At 36.6% G+C, this 15,314-nt stretch overlaps 3 protein-coding genes across 3 annotated transcripts; 2 read left to right on the forward strand and 1 right to left on the reverse strand.

Moving 5' to 3' along the window:
- Positions 1–209: 209 nt before the first annotated feature.
- Positions 210–2,061, reverse strand: LOC121776451 (endoglucanase 2-like). Its single transcript, XM_042173624.1, has 3 exons — positions 1,763–2,061; positions 810–1,673; positions 210–710 (listed from the first exon to the last, which is right to left on the reverse strand). The coding sequence occupies exons 1-3, from the start codon at positions 1,983–1,985 to the stop codon at positions 211–213; spliced, it is 1,587 nt and encodes a 528-aa protein (XP_042029558.1). The 5' UTR covers positions 1,986–2,061; the 3' UTR covers position 210.
- A 924-nt stretch (positions 2,062–2,985) lies between these two features.
- Positions 2,986–8,309, forward strand: LOC121777452 (uncharacterized RNA-binding protein C17H9.04c-like). Its single transcript, XM_042174717.1, has 7 exons — positions 2,986–3,310; positions 4,376–4,791; positions 5,740–5,803; positions 6,810–6,883; positions 6,994–7,172; positions 7,589–7,669; positions 7,948–8,309. The coding sequence occupies exons 1-7, from the start codon at positions 3,139–3,141 to the stop codon at positions 7,994–7,996; spliced, it is 1,035 nt and encodes a 344-aa protein (XP_042030651.1). The 5' UTR covers positions 2,986–3,138; the 3' UTR covers positions 7,997–8,309.
- A 1,819-nt stretch (positions 8,310–10,128) lies between these two features.
- LOC121777260 (RNA demethylase ALKBH9B-like) lies at positions 10,129–14,180 on the forward strand. Its single transcript, XM_042174449.1, has 6 exons — positions 10,129–10,395; positions 10,783–11,367; positions 12,626–12,711; positions 12,817–13,127; positions 13,212–13,283; positions 13,367–14,180. Exons 1-6 carry the CDS (start codon positions 10,224–10,226, stop codon positions 13,650–13,652), a joined length of 1,512 nt encoding a protein of 503 aa, XP_042030383.1. The 5' UTR covers positions 10,129–10,223; the 3' UTR covers positions 13,653–14,180.
- The last annotated feature ends 1,134 nt before the right edge of the window (positions 14,181–15,314 follow it).

Raw genomic sequence — 15,314 nt, forward strand, 5'->3', positions numbered from 1 at the left:
CATGCTTATATAATCTTGATATAAAACTGTGCAGTTGTATGTATTTTCGTCTTACTTTGTCGATGTGTGTATTTAGGTCGTTGAAGCCATAGTGATGGTCTGATGGAACAATAAGTCGGGGTTCAGTGTGTGTGTGAGTCGGCCTGGCAGGTCTAAACCATCTTAACCTTTAAATCTGTATAAGTAGAGTTAGTATTTAGTGTGCAGTATCTATAAGAAGGAACGAAGTAGTGGTGAAGTGGTGGTGAGGCCGGATAGGAGACCAACCAAGAGTGCTGTATTGTAGATGGTTGGCTCCATCTGCCGTGTGTTGTTCCTAGAGTCGATGTATGTATCATTGAGAAATGGCCCTCCTACAAGCGCTCCAACCGCTACATTAGGATTGGGCGCGGTTGAGTTGAGCCACTTGAATCCGTCACTGCAACCCGTGGTGGCATCCCTTGGGATCGAAGCACCCCTATGATGCACATACTCAGGGTACTTGCTTCCATACCCCACCAGGTAGCTCGTCCTCATTGGATTGCCTCCCAACACATAATCCGCCTGCATAGTGGCAAAGCTGCGTACGTGTTGTGGCTCGTATAGCTCCCCCTCGCAGTATATGTTTCTTGTCTCAGTCGCCACCATGTAGTCGCTGTAAACCAGCGCTAGAAATGCCGACCCTACCGCGTACTGAAGAGGATTCCACTCATCCACCCATATAAGCCCACCTGCATTGTATCATCGAATTAGAAAATGTGCAAGTAATATATAAGTACTTTAATATATTTTTTTAATTTCATTAGTAGAGGCCTTTTGGGAAAGTGAACCTTCTGTTCTCTGAAAAGCTGATGATGAATTCGGGAGAAGCCCACACACCACGAGCTCGGCGGTTCTTCTGTAAAGCTGCAGCGCGATACTCTCTTCGCCTCTGATGGTTCTCGAGTCGAAAAAGCTCACTCGAGACAGCAACACCTGAGTTCCGGCGAGTTTGTTGTCCCAGCTAAACCACGTCTTCGCTCCCCAGTTAGCGAAGTAGTTCCCTTGTACGGTAGTGTATCGGAGATACGCAGTATCGCCAGTGGCGTGGTAGAGCCAGGCAGCCGCCCAGAGGAGCTCGTCACCGTAGCCGCTCGAGTTGTAGTAGTCCCGCACTTGCGGAATACTATCACTGTAACATCCTCTGTAGGTATCCGCAAACACAAACAACTGTCGAGCGTGCTTCAGAAGCAATCTCGAGTAAGCCGAGTCCTTCGACCGGAACACCAGCGATGCAGAGGCCATGGCTGCGGCTGTCTCGGCGGCGACGTCAGAGCCAGGGTGGGAGGAGTTCACCTGCGTGAGGGGCCTGGGTGGCGCGGCGGCCTCCGGTCTCTGCCAGCATTTGTGGTCGGAATCAGGGTCTCCGACCTGGACGTAGAGGAGGTTGGGAGAGGGATGGGCGTTGATGAGATAGTCGGTGATCCATTTCAGTGAATCCACGGCGTGGTTCATCTCCTTAGCTTGTTTGATTTGGTCCTTGTACTCGAGAATCGCCCAGGATAGCATCGTCGCAGTGAAGGCCATCGGTAGCCCGAACTTGACGTTGTCGCCGGCATCGTAGAGTCCTTTGCTCATGTCTAACTTCTCCTCTTTCCCATCTTCTAAGCCCGAGTCTCCTCTCCAACTAATCCTACTCTTATCCAGCTTTCCAGCTAAAGTTGGAAGCGTGTTATTCTATAAACAAATTTTAGTGTGTATTGATAGATGAATTTTGGTACACATGTATAAACTGAAGACTTACATTTCTGGACATCGAAGAAGAGCTGGGCGATGCTGAGAGCTCCGGCATACTTTGCAACGAGCTGATCCGGGCGTTGCGGGGAATGATTGAAAAGGTTCAAGGACCGGAATTCCTTCCGGAGAGTGATGTAAGAAGCGGCCATGACTAGAGTGGCAATGAACACAAGAGTGAGCCACAACTTCCACCCTCTCCTCATCTTCTGCTTCTCCTTCTCCGCATCCATGCCTAAAATTCGTATTCGTTATTGATCAGCCTTCTTGTTTAAGGAGAGACAGAGAGAGAGTGTGTGTGATTTGTGATTGTGAATAATTACTTTGTCGATAGAAATAAGGAGCGAGGAATCCTTGTTGCTATATATTCCCATTGCTGTGTTTTGTCTCTCTCTCATATCACGATGCCTATTCTTAACTCATTCAAATTCAAATTGAATCGCAAGTTCGCGGTTTGAAATATCATAATCAAACTAAAATAAAGAATAATCATTTATCGTTTTGTTTGATTTTTTTTTTATCAAGATTATTATTTCGAAAAATCTAGTTGCATGCATTGACTTTGATTAATTTAGAGTTTTGCATCAATGTATCAGATTACATCATGGCAGAGATATATCCCTCAAAGTCAAATACGAAGAGTTTTACTGAACTAAGAAAGTTTATTTCTAAAAATTGATATTTAAATCATATTTTTGGTTGACTTTTTACAATCTTATAAATTATAAAATCAGTTAATTTAATTATAATTTTTTTTAAATTTATCAATTACTCCATACAATTAAAATTGTGTCATTATATCTTCACCAATAATCATTTAGAAATAGACCACCAAAATGTAGAACAATGCTATATTATCCAGAATCAAAAGTTAACTAATAATTATGATTTCAATGACAAATTTAATCAAAATTTTAATTTCATAAGATAATTGATAAATATACAAAAGTTATGATTTAATTGGCTAATTTTATAAATTATGAAATTAATCAGAAGTGGTATGATTTAATTTAATAAATATTTGGAATCCCACACTACTTTTGATTCAGAATTCAAATTATGAAATTGAAGGATTTGGAATTAAAGGCTCCAATTACAATTCCACATCTCCAATTTCGTGTACTAAACAGAGCCTAATATTTTGGAAAATTCACTATCTAGATCCAAAATTATTGGTCATTGTATTAGTCGCTAATCCTTTAACCTTAAAATTAAGGGGTGCAAACTAAAAATTATAAGTTGCAAGGGGTAGAGTGCAAATTCACAGTAAAATGATAGCAGAGGATACAGCGATCTGAGATTTCCCAAATTTAAAGCGACGCAATCGCCGCAGTTCCACCAGACCGTGAGCTAGTTGCCGGAAAATTAACGTATAGAAACAAGGATATGGCCGGCGGCGGCGGGAAAGAAGGCGACTGGGAGTGCGGCGGATGCCACAATAGGAACTATGCCTTCCGATCCTTCTGCAATCGTTGCAAGCTGCCGCGGCTTCTCGTCGACACCAAAACCCCTGCTGATTCCAAGTGGCTTCCTCGGATTGGCGACTGGATCTGCACCGGTATGTTGTCCACTGTCGTATTTCTTTGCTATTTGATGGTGTTGCTCTGTTTGGAAATCCGATAATCGAAGTTGTTTTTAATCCTGATTTTTGTTTGTGGATTTGAATTGAGTATAGAATCGGTAGCTCTTATCACCATATCGTAAATTTTGGTTGCTGCACTTATCTAGCTCGCGAACTTGGAAGTGATCAGCTCATGCTTGAATGTAGTCAGTGATGGTTGTGAATCTAATTGATTTTGATATGCTGACTGATAATCATTTAGTAAGTATAGTATGTGGAACTGTCTATTGTACTTACTGCTGAGATATACTTATGAGAGTGAATTTAAGTTTATATATTCCTGTTAATTGCTGTTGGAAGGCTCTAAATCTGTTGGTGGTTATTACTAAGATGGTGTTAGGCATGTTAAATAATCACTTAAGTTCCCCAAACATTCACGTAGATAATTACAACACTATATACATAAATGAGGCAATATAAAACTTTAAAACCCCTTGACTCTATTTGTTTATTTTTCTTATACAGTTAGATGTGATGGTTTTGTCCGAATCAGATTTTCTGAACTTAGTCTTCGTGTATTGAGTTTCTAGGATCCAGCTCAAAGGTGACAATTGGAAGTGACAGTGTTAGTTGGTACTTGGTACTTGGTCTAATGTGCTGTATGAATTTCAGCAGTCTTCTGTGAGGACATACCATGAACTTAATGTTTTACTATCTGTTCCAGTTTATACAAATACTGCTAATGTTTCATTATGATCCCTCTCATGCTTCCACCTTTTACTATGTGACGCTTTCATTTCCATATGGAAAGTCCTAGATATGTGATGAACATGCCAATGTTTCATATCTTTGTTGGTTAAAATCTCAATTTATTCACTAAGTGCTGTACAATTTAGTACGTCTCTTACAATAATGAAGAAGTTGATTTCAATTAGGTTGAGTTGTTTCATGTTTTGTGTATGTGTATTTTGGTATTGGATGGCGGGTTGGCGTGCGTATTCTTCGCTTGTATCTACTTCGTGGCTGCATTCTGGGTTGCGTGTGTGTGCAATGGATCAATAGGTTGCACTAACAACAATTATGCATCAAGAGAAAAGTGCAAAAAGTGTGGCCAACCTAAGGAGCTAGCAGCAATGCCGGCAGTTGCAATCCCCGGAGCTTCTGTCCCTACTCATCCAACTTATTTTGCCAGGGCCCGAGGAGGAATGGAACAAATGGTGAATGTTGGATCTATCCATCCATCAATCTCTTTGAACTCTGATTGGTCCGTTGGAGGGGCTAATCAATATGGAAACCAGCCTAGTGATCTTTATGGGCTTCTGTCAGTATCAAATTGGCCATTGAGAGGAGACAGCATATCTGGACTATCATATTCTAGCCAAGCAAATCTACTTCCACCAGCTCCTAATGGTAATGGATGGCGTAGTGGTGATTGGATGTGCACTTGTGGCTTCCACAATTATTCCTCACGTTTACAGGTATGCACAAGTATAGTAAGCAGTAAGCACCCAGGCTGATAAATTTGCTAAGATTTGTGGATATAAAACAAAATCAGTTACGGAAAAGAAAAGAGATATAATTCATATCATGCAGCTGTATTGCTGACAGGGATAGTCCCCTGCAATTCTCTGCTTCATCTATATCTGTTTATTCTTTATTGGTTGTTGATAGAGTCTAGTACACCGTTCCATGTAGTAGAGTCACTTCTTTTCGGCATGGAGATTAAGAAAGAGATATTAAATATATTAAGTGAAGAGATAATAGAGTAGGAAAGAGAGAAAAGTAGAGAGAATAAAGTAAGTGAGGGAAAAAAGTGTTACTTTTTGCTAAGTAGGGAAATGACACTACTATGATGGAACGCCCCAAAATGGAAAAATGACTCAACTACTGTCGAACGGAGGGAGGAGTTTATCAGGGATCAGTTTTATCTATTAGAGTTAGAGTTGGTTTAGGAGTCTTTTTCGGTAGTGTTATAAATAGCTCTCAATGGAAGAGCTGTGTCTTAAAAATTACTAGAGTTCAGAACAATAGTTTACTGTATGCCTCAATTGAGGAATATCTTTTGTTTTCTGTACATCAGTTCAGCGCTATATCGAGATTACTTTTTTCTGATCATTTGTTTTTCTTCCTCCTTCCTGTTCATTTCCTGTTCATTTCCTGTTAATTTCCAGCAGCAGCCCCCTTAACTCTCAGTTGCTGAGTTTGAGAGGAGGTTTGCCATCAATATGTTAATTGCCTGCTGTTCGCTGCTAGTATATTGAGTTTGAAAATTGATAGGAAATGATCAGTTACTTTTCCCATCTTTATGTTCCTTATGAAAACTTTATTGCTATTAGAAATGTAATTATGAATTTGAGTGCTAGAGTTGTGTATTTTCATTAAATTTAAAATTTTGTCGCCTATTCATCTCAGTTTTACATTTGCAGTGCAAAAAGTGCAATGCCCCTGCACCAATATCAACACCTGCATCTCTAGGCAGCCCTGTAACAGGTGTGTGTATAAGATTATTAGCTAAATCTGATTAAAATAGAAGTAATATCAGTGTTTTCCAAATCAATAATGCTGAGTGAATCCATTGGCTCTAGACCTCTAGTGTATTTGTTGCTTTCATACGTTTTCTTCCTTTCCTTGAGTATACCTGATGTTGGTTCCTATATGGTTTAATTGGAGATGAACTTGAAATCTGTCATGACTAGATAATAGTTTTTTGGTTTTCTACTTGATAAGAAAGCTTTAGCATATCATTTCCTTTATTTTATTTATAGATAACCCATGTGAAGAGGCGGTATCTTTTATCACTCCTACATTTCATCCTTGTTTTTTTGTTTTAAACTTCTTTATGTGGTCAAATCTAGGGAAGCATAAGTCATCATAACATTTGGCTATTGTTGAGTTCATTTTAAACTTGTGGAGAACAGTAAGTTATAATAATAAAATGTAGAAATGGTTTGGAGCTTACAATCATATAGTGAGGAAATAATGGTATATTCTAGACCCCTTGATAAAACTTGCACTTTTTTTAATGTATCGGGCTACATTGATTCATTGAACAAAGATACGGTCATACAGAGGACAGAATACTTGCTCCTCTCTTCCCACATTCTATTTTGAGATTTACCTAGAATAATCGACATGAGTACTTAACTTTCAGACAACACTCATTTTTAAGAGGTACATTACTGGACTCGAATCATATTAAGTAACTAGATTTCATTTTGGCTTTCAGGATATGAATTCTTAGCATATATATTACCATACTTCAAATCTCTTATTCCAACCACCAAATATTTGGGTTTGATTCATAATGTTTGATTCATAATGTTTTGACCTTATGTTAGCATATATATTACCATACTTCAAATCTCTTATTCCAACCACCAAATATTTGGGTTTAATATATATACATTTTGATCAGCACTCATATTTGATTCAACCTAACTGTCCGGATCTACTATCTGAACAAACTAGTGATATTGTGTTTGCTCTTCTGTTGAAGCTCATGGAACAAAACGCCTGGCATCTGAAGAATTTGTTCACAACTTCGATAATAAGAGACTCAATGCTGGACAAGTATGGAATATCTTTTTAGGATCTGCTTTAATTTATATAGCAGATATAGTTCCCTGTTTATATTGTTTTGGTGCTATTTTTCGTTCCAGTCCTTATGTGATGACTAACAGGCATATGGGCTCCAGCAACCAAATTCAGGGCTTGACCCATTCCTAAGTCCTGGTGGCAGTCAAATGAACAATATGTACACTCCCATGCACAGTGGAAATACCCCAATTCCCCCAAATTGGCAAGTCAACCAAGTATCTCGCCTGGCACCAGCACCAGCACCTGCACACATTGGGAAAGGGTAAATTTAGAGGACTGCTTTCTAGATGCAACAATTAGTTAATTTCACATTTTTTTGTCAAGTTTATGGTTATCTGTATCTCTGCTACCTTTCACCTCTTCCTTATTAGTCTTTTTTTTCCCTCTCCTTTTACTCGTTTACAAATCTGTCTGACAATCACTTATACTGGAGCAATAGTTTAGAATACTGAAGGTAAACTGAGTTTATAATGTTCACAAATTTTGTATGATCAATGTAATATTGATATAGAAGTAAGATACACAAACCTAGGTATCTTTGTGACGCACTGTCAGAATTTGACAAAAAAATTGAAGACAGAATCTACTGTCTTCAAAATCATGGAGTTTGACTTTCATTCTATTTTCACAGTACCTTTTTAAATGCCTGAACGTTACCTTCTTTGTTGTACTCTACAGAGCAAAGCAATGGCGTGATGGGGATTGGATGTGTTCAAATTGCAATAATCACAATTATGCCTCACGAGAACAATGTAATAGGTGAGTAATTCATGCCGAAGTTGATTGCATATTTGATAATAAAACTGCTGAGGAACATCCTAAGCTAGGAAAGTATTCGCCCTTTTGTTCATCCAGTTTCCCATGTTTTCCTGAACAATACCCAGTGTACTTTGGAGTAGAACCTAATTTTGTGTAACCATTTACTCGTTTCACTAAAATATTCTTACCTTTCTGACTGTGATCGAATAAAGAGGACTTGGGGTACCACCGATTTGATCTTCATTGAGAGTTTACGATAGCCCCTTTTGCATTTGCAGGTGCAAAAGCATGAGAGAGTTGCCTGTTCAACCCGTAAGTGTTGCTTAGAGTTGTGAACCCCGAGAGCGTGTTGTGCTTCGTGTGATTTCGCATCAAGGGAATAAGAAGACTGCAGATATTTGTAGTGCTTTGTGCCAAAGTTTGATGTTTGCGATTCGATGTGTTTGTTTGGAAGTGTATTGTAGATTCAATCATGGTTGCCTGCCTGCGGCTGATGATAATTTGCAGTGTTTGACAAACTATGGATATTTTTTCCCTTTTCTTCTTCTTCTTTAATATTATAGCAGAAGTGTTGCCAATTATTGTTCTGTGGAAGTATTTGAATTCGATTGATATTAAATGCAAAAATAGTTGAATCTCATTTATTAGGGATAATTGCATCAACATGTTTCACCAGTGTTTAAAATTAGTACAAAAAATTTTGATTTAGTATATATCATACTAAAAAGTTTGATTAGTGTTTCAAATTAGTAGTCATGAATTGTGTTCCTACGTACTTAGAGTTAGGCCTCAACAGTAGTCTTCAAGAAATGGGTTCTCTAAGTGCATGTTTGATAGACATATTAAATTAGCACAAGATAATTAATTAAGATAAGAAGTGTGGTCAATTGCTAACTTTTTTAAGTTGCTAACTCTGCTAATTCATCGATGCAGTGTATTAAAAATGTCAATACTATAACATTAATATGTCAACACATAATTTTGCTGACATTTCAATATATTGTGTTGACATTTTAATGATCGTGTTGATATTTTTAATATACTACATTGATGAGTTGACAAAGTTAGCAGATTAAAAAGTTAGCAATATAACACATCCCAAGATAGGGATGTGTTATCTTACTCTTTTAGGGCGGTTAAATAATCCACATTTTTTAACTAATCTGCTCTGGGCGTAAGCAGACCGAGATGGGCTTTGATAGCCTAACATGAACCTTGTTTATTTACCAAATAGCTAAATAACCCATATAACTCATATATATTGGTCTTATCTAGACTAATATTTCACTAGTAATGAATTTATGTAATGAATTTCACACACTAGTAATTTATGTAATGAATTTCACACACTAATATTTATTATCTTGAACTATGGTGACCTTGAACTCACAAGTTCAAACTTTGTCACCTACAAACCCAAACCCGGTCAAGTAAGATTACACCAAAGGCATATTCGATACAACTGTGATCAACAAAAAAAATACATTAAATTTTATAATAAAAGCAAAATAAGTGTGACATATGAAAAATAGAAACTAATAATAGTAGGAAGATATACTCTTAAACATAACATAAGAAAAATAAAAAAAAAACATATCGACAAACAAAAACTAATAAAAAAAAGACAAAAAAAAACATAACATTAGAAAAACGGAAAGAAAATAAAAAATAGAAACTAACATAAAAAACAGATAAAACACAATACCATGGTATAGTATTGTTGTGTGTGCAAGTGCAACGTGTGTATTGTGTGTGTGGTTAGATGTTAGGTGCGTGATGTAGTGTGTATACATTTCCTCCAAATTCAAAAATTATATCACTTTGTATTGTACCTTAAATTTCCAATTCCAATCCAATAATTTCACTTCTAATTCCATTTATCAAAAAGATCTGAAAGTTATTATCATCAGCGTTTGATGATGCGGTGATTTAGTTATATATTTGTGAATTATAGATAGAAAATTAACCATTAAAAAATTCATGATTGTAATAGTTTATATTTATGGGGTTTTGATTATGTAAATGAATACCTCCCTTGCCTATGAAATAATGACTTGTTTTGCCATTTTACAATGGCTACAATTGAATTTTTCTTTAATAACAAATGAATCATACCTCCACCAACTCATTAATATTACATTCTATTACAAAATTATAGTAGTATAATAAAATGAATTTCATATTCTGTTGCACTAACTTGCAAACATTACTTTTTAGCACACTTTTATATAGTGTTGTTTTATAAATTAAGTGCAAAAAACAAAAATAAAAATATCCATATTTTCATTTTAGAAAATATGTTATTTTATTGAGATAATTTAAAAAAAATACTCCATTTTAGTTTAATAGGACAGAAAGAACACTAATTTCTTAAAATCCGTCACAAAACAAATAAAAAACTTTGCCGATAATAAATATGAATAGTACCACTATATTACTACTATTATTAATTTGTTATTACAAGCTGGATTTTAATTTAGTTAACCATCAATCTGAAGACTCCGCTGACTCTGCTACCTCTCTTTCTCTCCGACTCCGCAGCGACTCATCCGCCATGACTGGCCACGCCAAACCTCAAAACCCCGACGATTTCCTCCTCAATTACGACGACAACGAAGTCCGGATCGCTGCCGAATTTTTGTCCAATTGGTTGCCCTTCTTAGCTCGCGGCCTCTGCCAATCTTGCACCCACACCATCTCCAACAGCATCCGATCTCTCAACACTGGTCCGCAGATTTCCTTCTAATCATCGCTACATATCCATCTCAATTTTGTATACCAATTATGTCTATGTGCTACTGTAATTATGTTACTATTTAAAGCTATTCTTTTTCCCTTTCAATTTTCTCCAAAAAAACCTGAATTTTTTTCGGCTATTCAAATTAGGAATTCCAGCTTATTTTGCTATTGAAACGTATTCACGGCCGAAAATTGTGAAGTTTTGTTTATTTTTGGCTGAATTTCGTTTTTTCAATTCCCCTTTAGACTGAAGTGTAACTTATTAGAGTTTTTTTTTCCTGAATTTCTAATAGGTTTTTTTATCAAGTTTGTGAAATTTTTATGTTTAGGTGGCAATTAGCAACTTAATTAAGCTGTGAAACTTGTGCATGTAGAAAGGGATGCTGCTGTTTCTACACCAAGTATCCACTGTAAGGAAGATTCGGGTAACTGTAGTGCCCGTTCCACCGGGAGCGCAAAAGATGGTGCGGATAACTATGACGATGATGATGATGATACACATTCTTTGGGTAGTTGGAAGGATGAGGCTGATCGATTGTCAGAACAAACTGTTGAAGCATCGTCTGCAATCGAAGTATTAAACTCCTCAGCACGGCAACGGAGCCCTAGGTTTAAAAAGTCTTGGGCAGATATGGCTATGGAGGATGAGCTTGCAGCAGAAGAAGACAATGAGGATGGCAATGGGCTTGTTGACGCGAATGATACTTTTTCAGAGGGAACCTCTGTGGCTGTAGCTAAGCCAAAGGTGGCATTGTCAAGGGATCAGAGAGAATACATTCGGTTTTCTGGAGTCCAAAGAAAAAAGGACTTTATATGTTTGGAAAGGATCAATGGGAAGCTTGTAAACATAGTAGATGGGTTGGAGCTACATAAAGCTGTCTTCAGTGCAGCAGAACAGAAAAGAATTGTTAGTTACGTTGAAGAGCTTGAAGAGATGGGAAGGAATGGGAAATTGAAATGTAAGCGTTTATCACATAACTGAGTGATATATTATGTGTTTAGTTCATTTTTATTATTTGAGTTACCTTGCCATATGATAACCGTAAGAAATACCTATATCAAAGATACATTATATGAGCACTTCCTCAAGACATATTCCTTATTAAGAAAAAACATGTTTTTATTACTCGTGGTTTCCATTTTTTATTTTTAAATGTGTTCTTATATAGTCATATAGTATGTTGAGGTTTTAGCTAAAAGTGTATATTAGAATAAATTGCATCATCTCATGCCTCGCTTTCAATATGCATACATTCATGTTTATAGTGTAGACTGTAGAAGATGCCATGTTAATATAATGATTAATTAGATGTATACCTTTTTACATATCTATGAAATATATAATAACTTGAATAAGTAATACTATATTCTTATAGTAGAAGGGATATTTAAATCTACCATTCTGTAACTTACTTTACAAAATATTGCATACCATTCTTGTTTAAATGCATTATATACTCCACTAATTTGCTGAAAGATATAGCTTCCCCAGGATTCTATATTTGGTTCAAAGTCTTGGGTTTCATTCTTTCCAACTCTCTCTAGATTTCTTGAATATAATGATTGTTAGTGTTTCTGTTTTTTTTTTGCTAAAGAATGATTTCTTTTGTAACTTATATGCTTAATGACATAGTTAAAGGATGCATTGAGAGGACTAGATAGGGGAATTTGAAAATTGACAAAATCTGTTGTGGCCTTTTATATAACCAATTTTCATTGTCACACAACTGTTGATATTTTCCTGTAGTATCCCTATTTTCTGCAATGCTTTAGACCCGACATTTTGAATCGACTTGATAAAATAGTCCTGTATTTGCTTTTGATTTTTAAGCAGTGCGGAATTTCATTCTGTTTACTTTTAACTTCTTTTTTATGTAGAAGTTAGCAGTAATTGTGGGGATTCAAAATATTAAAGAAAGAAGGTTAATGCAAAACAGGTGGCTGTATTGGTAAATTGAAAATGAATGAAATATCTAGCACTTATGGCTGAATGTGGTGTTTCTTGCTATTTTGGAAAAAATAGAAGTCTTCCCTTTTTGTGCTTTCAAGTGTTGCCTTACACTGATGGATTCTTGGATCCACATCATCGATGACTGATATGATCCGTTCCATGGTTCAAACTGATATAGTATCTTTATTTTGCCACAGCTAAGAGTAGTTGTTATTTATCTGAGGCACTGTACTGATTAAGATTCTTTGTATGTTACTTGATTGTAGCGCGCACATATACCGCTCCTCAGAAGTGGATGAGAGGGAAGGGGCGTATAACTCTTCAATTCGGTTGCTGTTACAACTATGCCACAGTAAGTTCCCAGGAATGCTGCTTTTGATGTGCAAATAATGTTTAAGTGGTTTCAAAAGTTATATATCATATTACATTTTAATGAATAATGATAATTGGATGGCAGGATAAAAGGGGTAATCCACCAGGCATCCTCAAGGCTGAAATTGTTGATCCGTTGCCTCATTTGTTCAAGGTTATGATCAAAAGGCTTGTCCGGTGGCATGTTTTGCCACCTTCTTGTGTTCCTGATAGCTGTATCGTGAATATCTACGAAGAAGGGGACTGTATACCGCCTCATATTGACAATCATGAGTTTGTCAGGCCATTCTGTACAGTCTCGTTTCTTAGCGAGTGTGATATACTTTTTGGGTCGAACTTGAAAATAGCTGGCCCTGGTGAATTTGAAGGTGCTTTTGCGATTCCCCTGCCACTTGGGTAAGTTATATGATGAACCTTACATTTATTTTAATCTGGATCTTTTATTTGCATCTAAATCATCTTTCCCTAATTCCGGACCAGATCTGTTCTTGTATTAAATGGAAATGGAGCTGATGTGGCTAAGCATTGCATCCCAGCCGTCCCTTCCAGAAGGTATTGTTAAATAGAAGATTGATTATTTCTTCTCTCCATCACCAGCTACCAAAATTATGATGCCTACCCTGTGTTACTTCCAGGATATCGATTACCTTTAGGAGAATGGATGAAACTAAAAGGCCAATCGAGTACACTCCTGAGCCAGATTTGCAAGGGCTTCAACCATTGCTGGATGAAGAGGAAAGATTCAGAAAGGATAATTCTTCAAGAAATAGACGTGTTTCGAGAAGGCCAGCAGATGGAAGGGAGTATAGGATAGACAGGGGAAGAGGATTGGCTTCAGAAAATCCAAATCCCCGTTATTCTGGACGAACAAGGCAAGGTCCTCCAAATAGGAGAAGGTTCCAGTCTAATCTGGAATATTGATGAGTGAGGGATTTGTTAGAGTTGGTTACTGTATTCCCAGTGGTCTCATATATATCTCCCCTACATATCTGTTGAGCGACTCTCTGTCGCCACTCATCAGGTGTCATCTAAATTATCACTGTGAGCATCTTGGTTTAAGGTTATTACGACACATGTGCTTTGCGTATAGCTATAGCAAACTGTTTTCAGAGTCCTGTCCGTACTTAAAAGAATCAATGTTAGTTAGGGGGTGAATTCGTGAGTGGGTGTTCGGATGCTCTGTTGTTTTTTTGTGTGCTTCCTATTTCGAAGACAGGACGATATGATGACTGTGTTCATCTCCGAATGGTGTTAACATGCTCAGCCGCGAAAATGAGTAGTTGAATTCGAACTTAGAAAGTTGGCTGGAATATAAGAAAACAGCTACAACCATTCAAGGGGAAATTCATTGAAGATTGTTTTTCAATTATTTTTTTTCTTCCATAATTTGCTTGTATTTGAGGATGGATGAACACATTTATTTAAGTCGGTTTTTTCATGACTCTGTTATTGTATTGAGTTATCAGTTTAAATGAGTAGTATTTGGGATTCTCAGAATCATGCTGGCTCCGTTTTCTAAAGTGTCTTCCTGTTGGATATTTTAACACCAAGGTAATAATCTACGGTCATTCTTGGTATGATAGAATGAATTTAGGGTAGAATAGAATGAAGGCATGAATGAAATTAAGATAGGAATAGAATGAAATAATTGATTCCAATGCTATGTTTGATAACAAATGATATAAGAATGGAATGAAATACACACGCCACACACACATTCATTCGCTGCAATTTAATGGGAAGAGAATTGTTCAAAATTCAAATAGTTGTTCGTAAAGCTATAGTTTGCTGTTTATGGTTTTGTATGTCACTTTCCGATAATTAAATTCAAGAAAAGCAAGAATGTGTGTGTGTGTGTGTGTGTGTGTGTGAGAGAGATCTTTGGAGATATGGGAAAAGAAGAAGAAGATGATTACGCATAAGAAAAGAGTTATTGGAAAATAGAATGTAGGTAAGCTATCCAGGATTTGGGATGGTATATATAGTAGGACTGATTTTTTTACTGCCTAATCATACAGCTAGTGGATGGGTAATTAGACTAAGAAATGACCACATACTATATAACAATTTTTACAGTTAGATAGAGACAAAAAGATTGTGAAGCTACTAAGAAATTGTGATGATGGGGTAGTGTCAAAATCAAAGAAAATTGGGAAGCAATCTCAAAAGTTGAACCAATCCATGACAGAGAGGCAGAAAAGTAGAACGAAGATGATTTGAAGGAGGGAGTAGGAATAACTTTTATCCCAGTTCACCAATTTGCACAATCAACAAAATAATTCCATTTTTTATGATGTAGTCACGACTGACGATGTTCTATTTATTCATATTGTTATTATCACTAATATGATTGTAACGCATTAATACCAAAACAGCCACCACATATATACATATCTAAATTAGTGCTTCTTGTTCCAAGGCAAATGAAAGTGTTTTCTCCGTGCCAAAATAGTTGAGATATTTTTTTAAAAAAATGAGATTAAATAAATTAATATTTAAAGGTTAAAATTAAAAAGAATAAAGTAGGAAACATAATAACTATACCAATAATTAAAATTGACTATTTTCCATCTCACTCTCCCT

The sequence above is a fragment of the Salvia splendens genome, chromosome 18, assembly GCF_004379255.2.
Source record: "Salvia splendens isolate huo1 chromosome 18, SspV2, whole genome shotgun sequence".
Lineage (NCBI taxonomy): Eukaryota > Viridiplantae > Streptophyta > Magnoliopsida > Lamiales > Lamiaceae > Salvia > Salvia splendens.

Coding starts and splice junctions, on each gene's coding strand:
- LOC121776451 (XM_042173624.1), bottom strand. CDS start 1,985: ATGGATGCGGAGAAGGAGAAGCAGAAGATGAGGAGAGGGTGGAAGTTG. Junction 1,674..1,762: donor CTTCTTCGATGTCCAGAAAT/GTAAGTCTTCAG, acceptor TTCCAACTTTAG/CTGGAAAGCTGGATAAGAGT. Junction 711..809: donor AGCTTTTCAGAGAACAGAAG/GTTCACTTTCCC, acceptor GATACAATGCAG/GTGGGCTTATATGGGTGGAT.
- LOC121777452 (XM_042174717.1), top strand. CDS start 3,139: ATGGCCGGCGGCGGCGGGAAAGAAGGCGACTGGGAGTGCGGCGGATGC. Junction 3,311..4,375: donor TGGCGACTGGATCTGCACCG/GTATGTTGTCCA, acceptor ATGGATCAATAG/GTTGCACTAACAACAATTAT. Junction 7,670..7,947: donor TCACGAGAACAATGTAATAG/GTGAGTAATTCA, acceptor TTGCATTTGCAG/GTGCAAAAGCATGAGAGAGT.
- LOC121777260 (XM_042174449.1), top strand. CDS start 10,224: ATGACTGGCCACGCCAAACCTCAAAACCCCGACGATTTCCTCCTCAAT. Junction 12,712..12,816: donor GCTGTTACAACTATGCCACA/GTAAGTTCCCAG, acceptor ATTGGATGGCAG/GATAAAAGGGGTAATCCACC. Junction 13,284..13,366: donor CCAGCCGTCCCTTCCAGAAG/GTATTGTTAAAT, acceptor TGTTACTTCCAG/GATATCGATTACCTTTAGGA.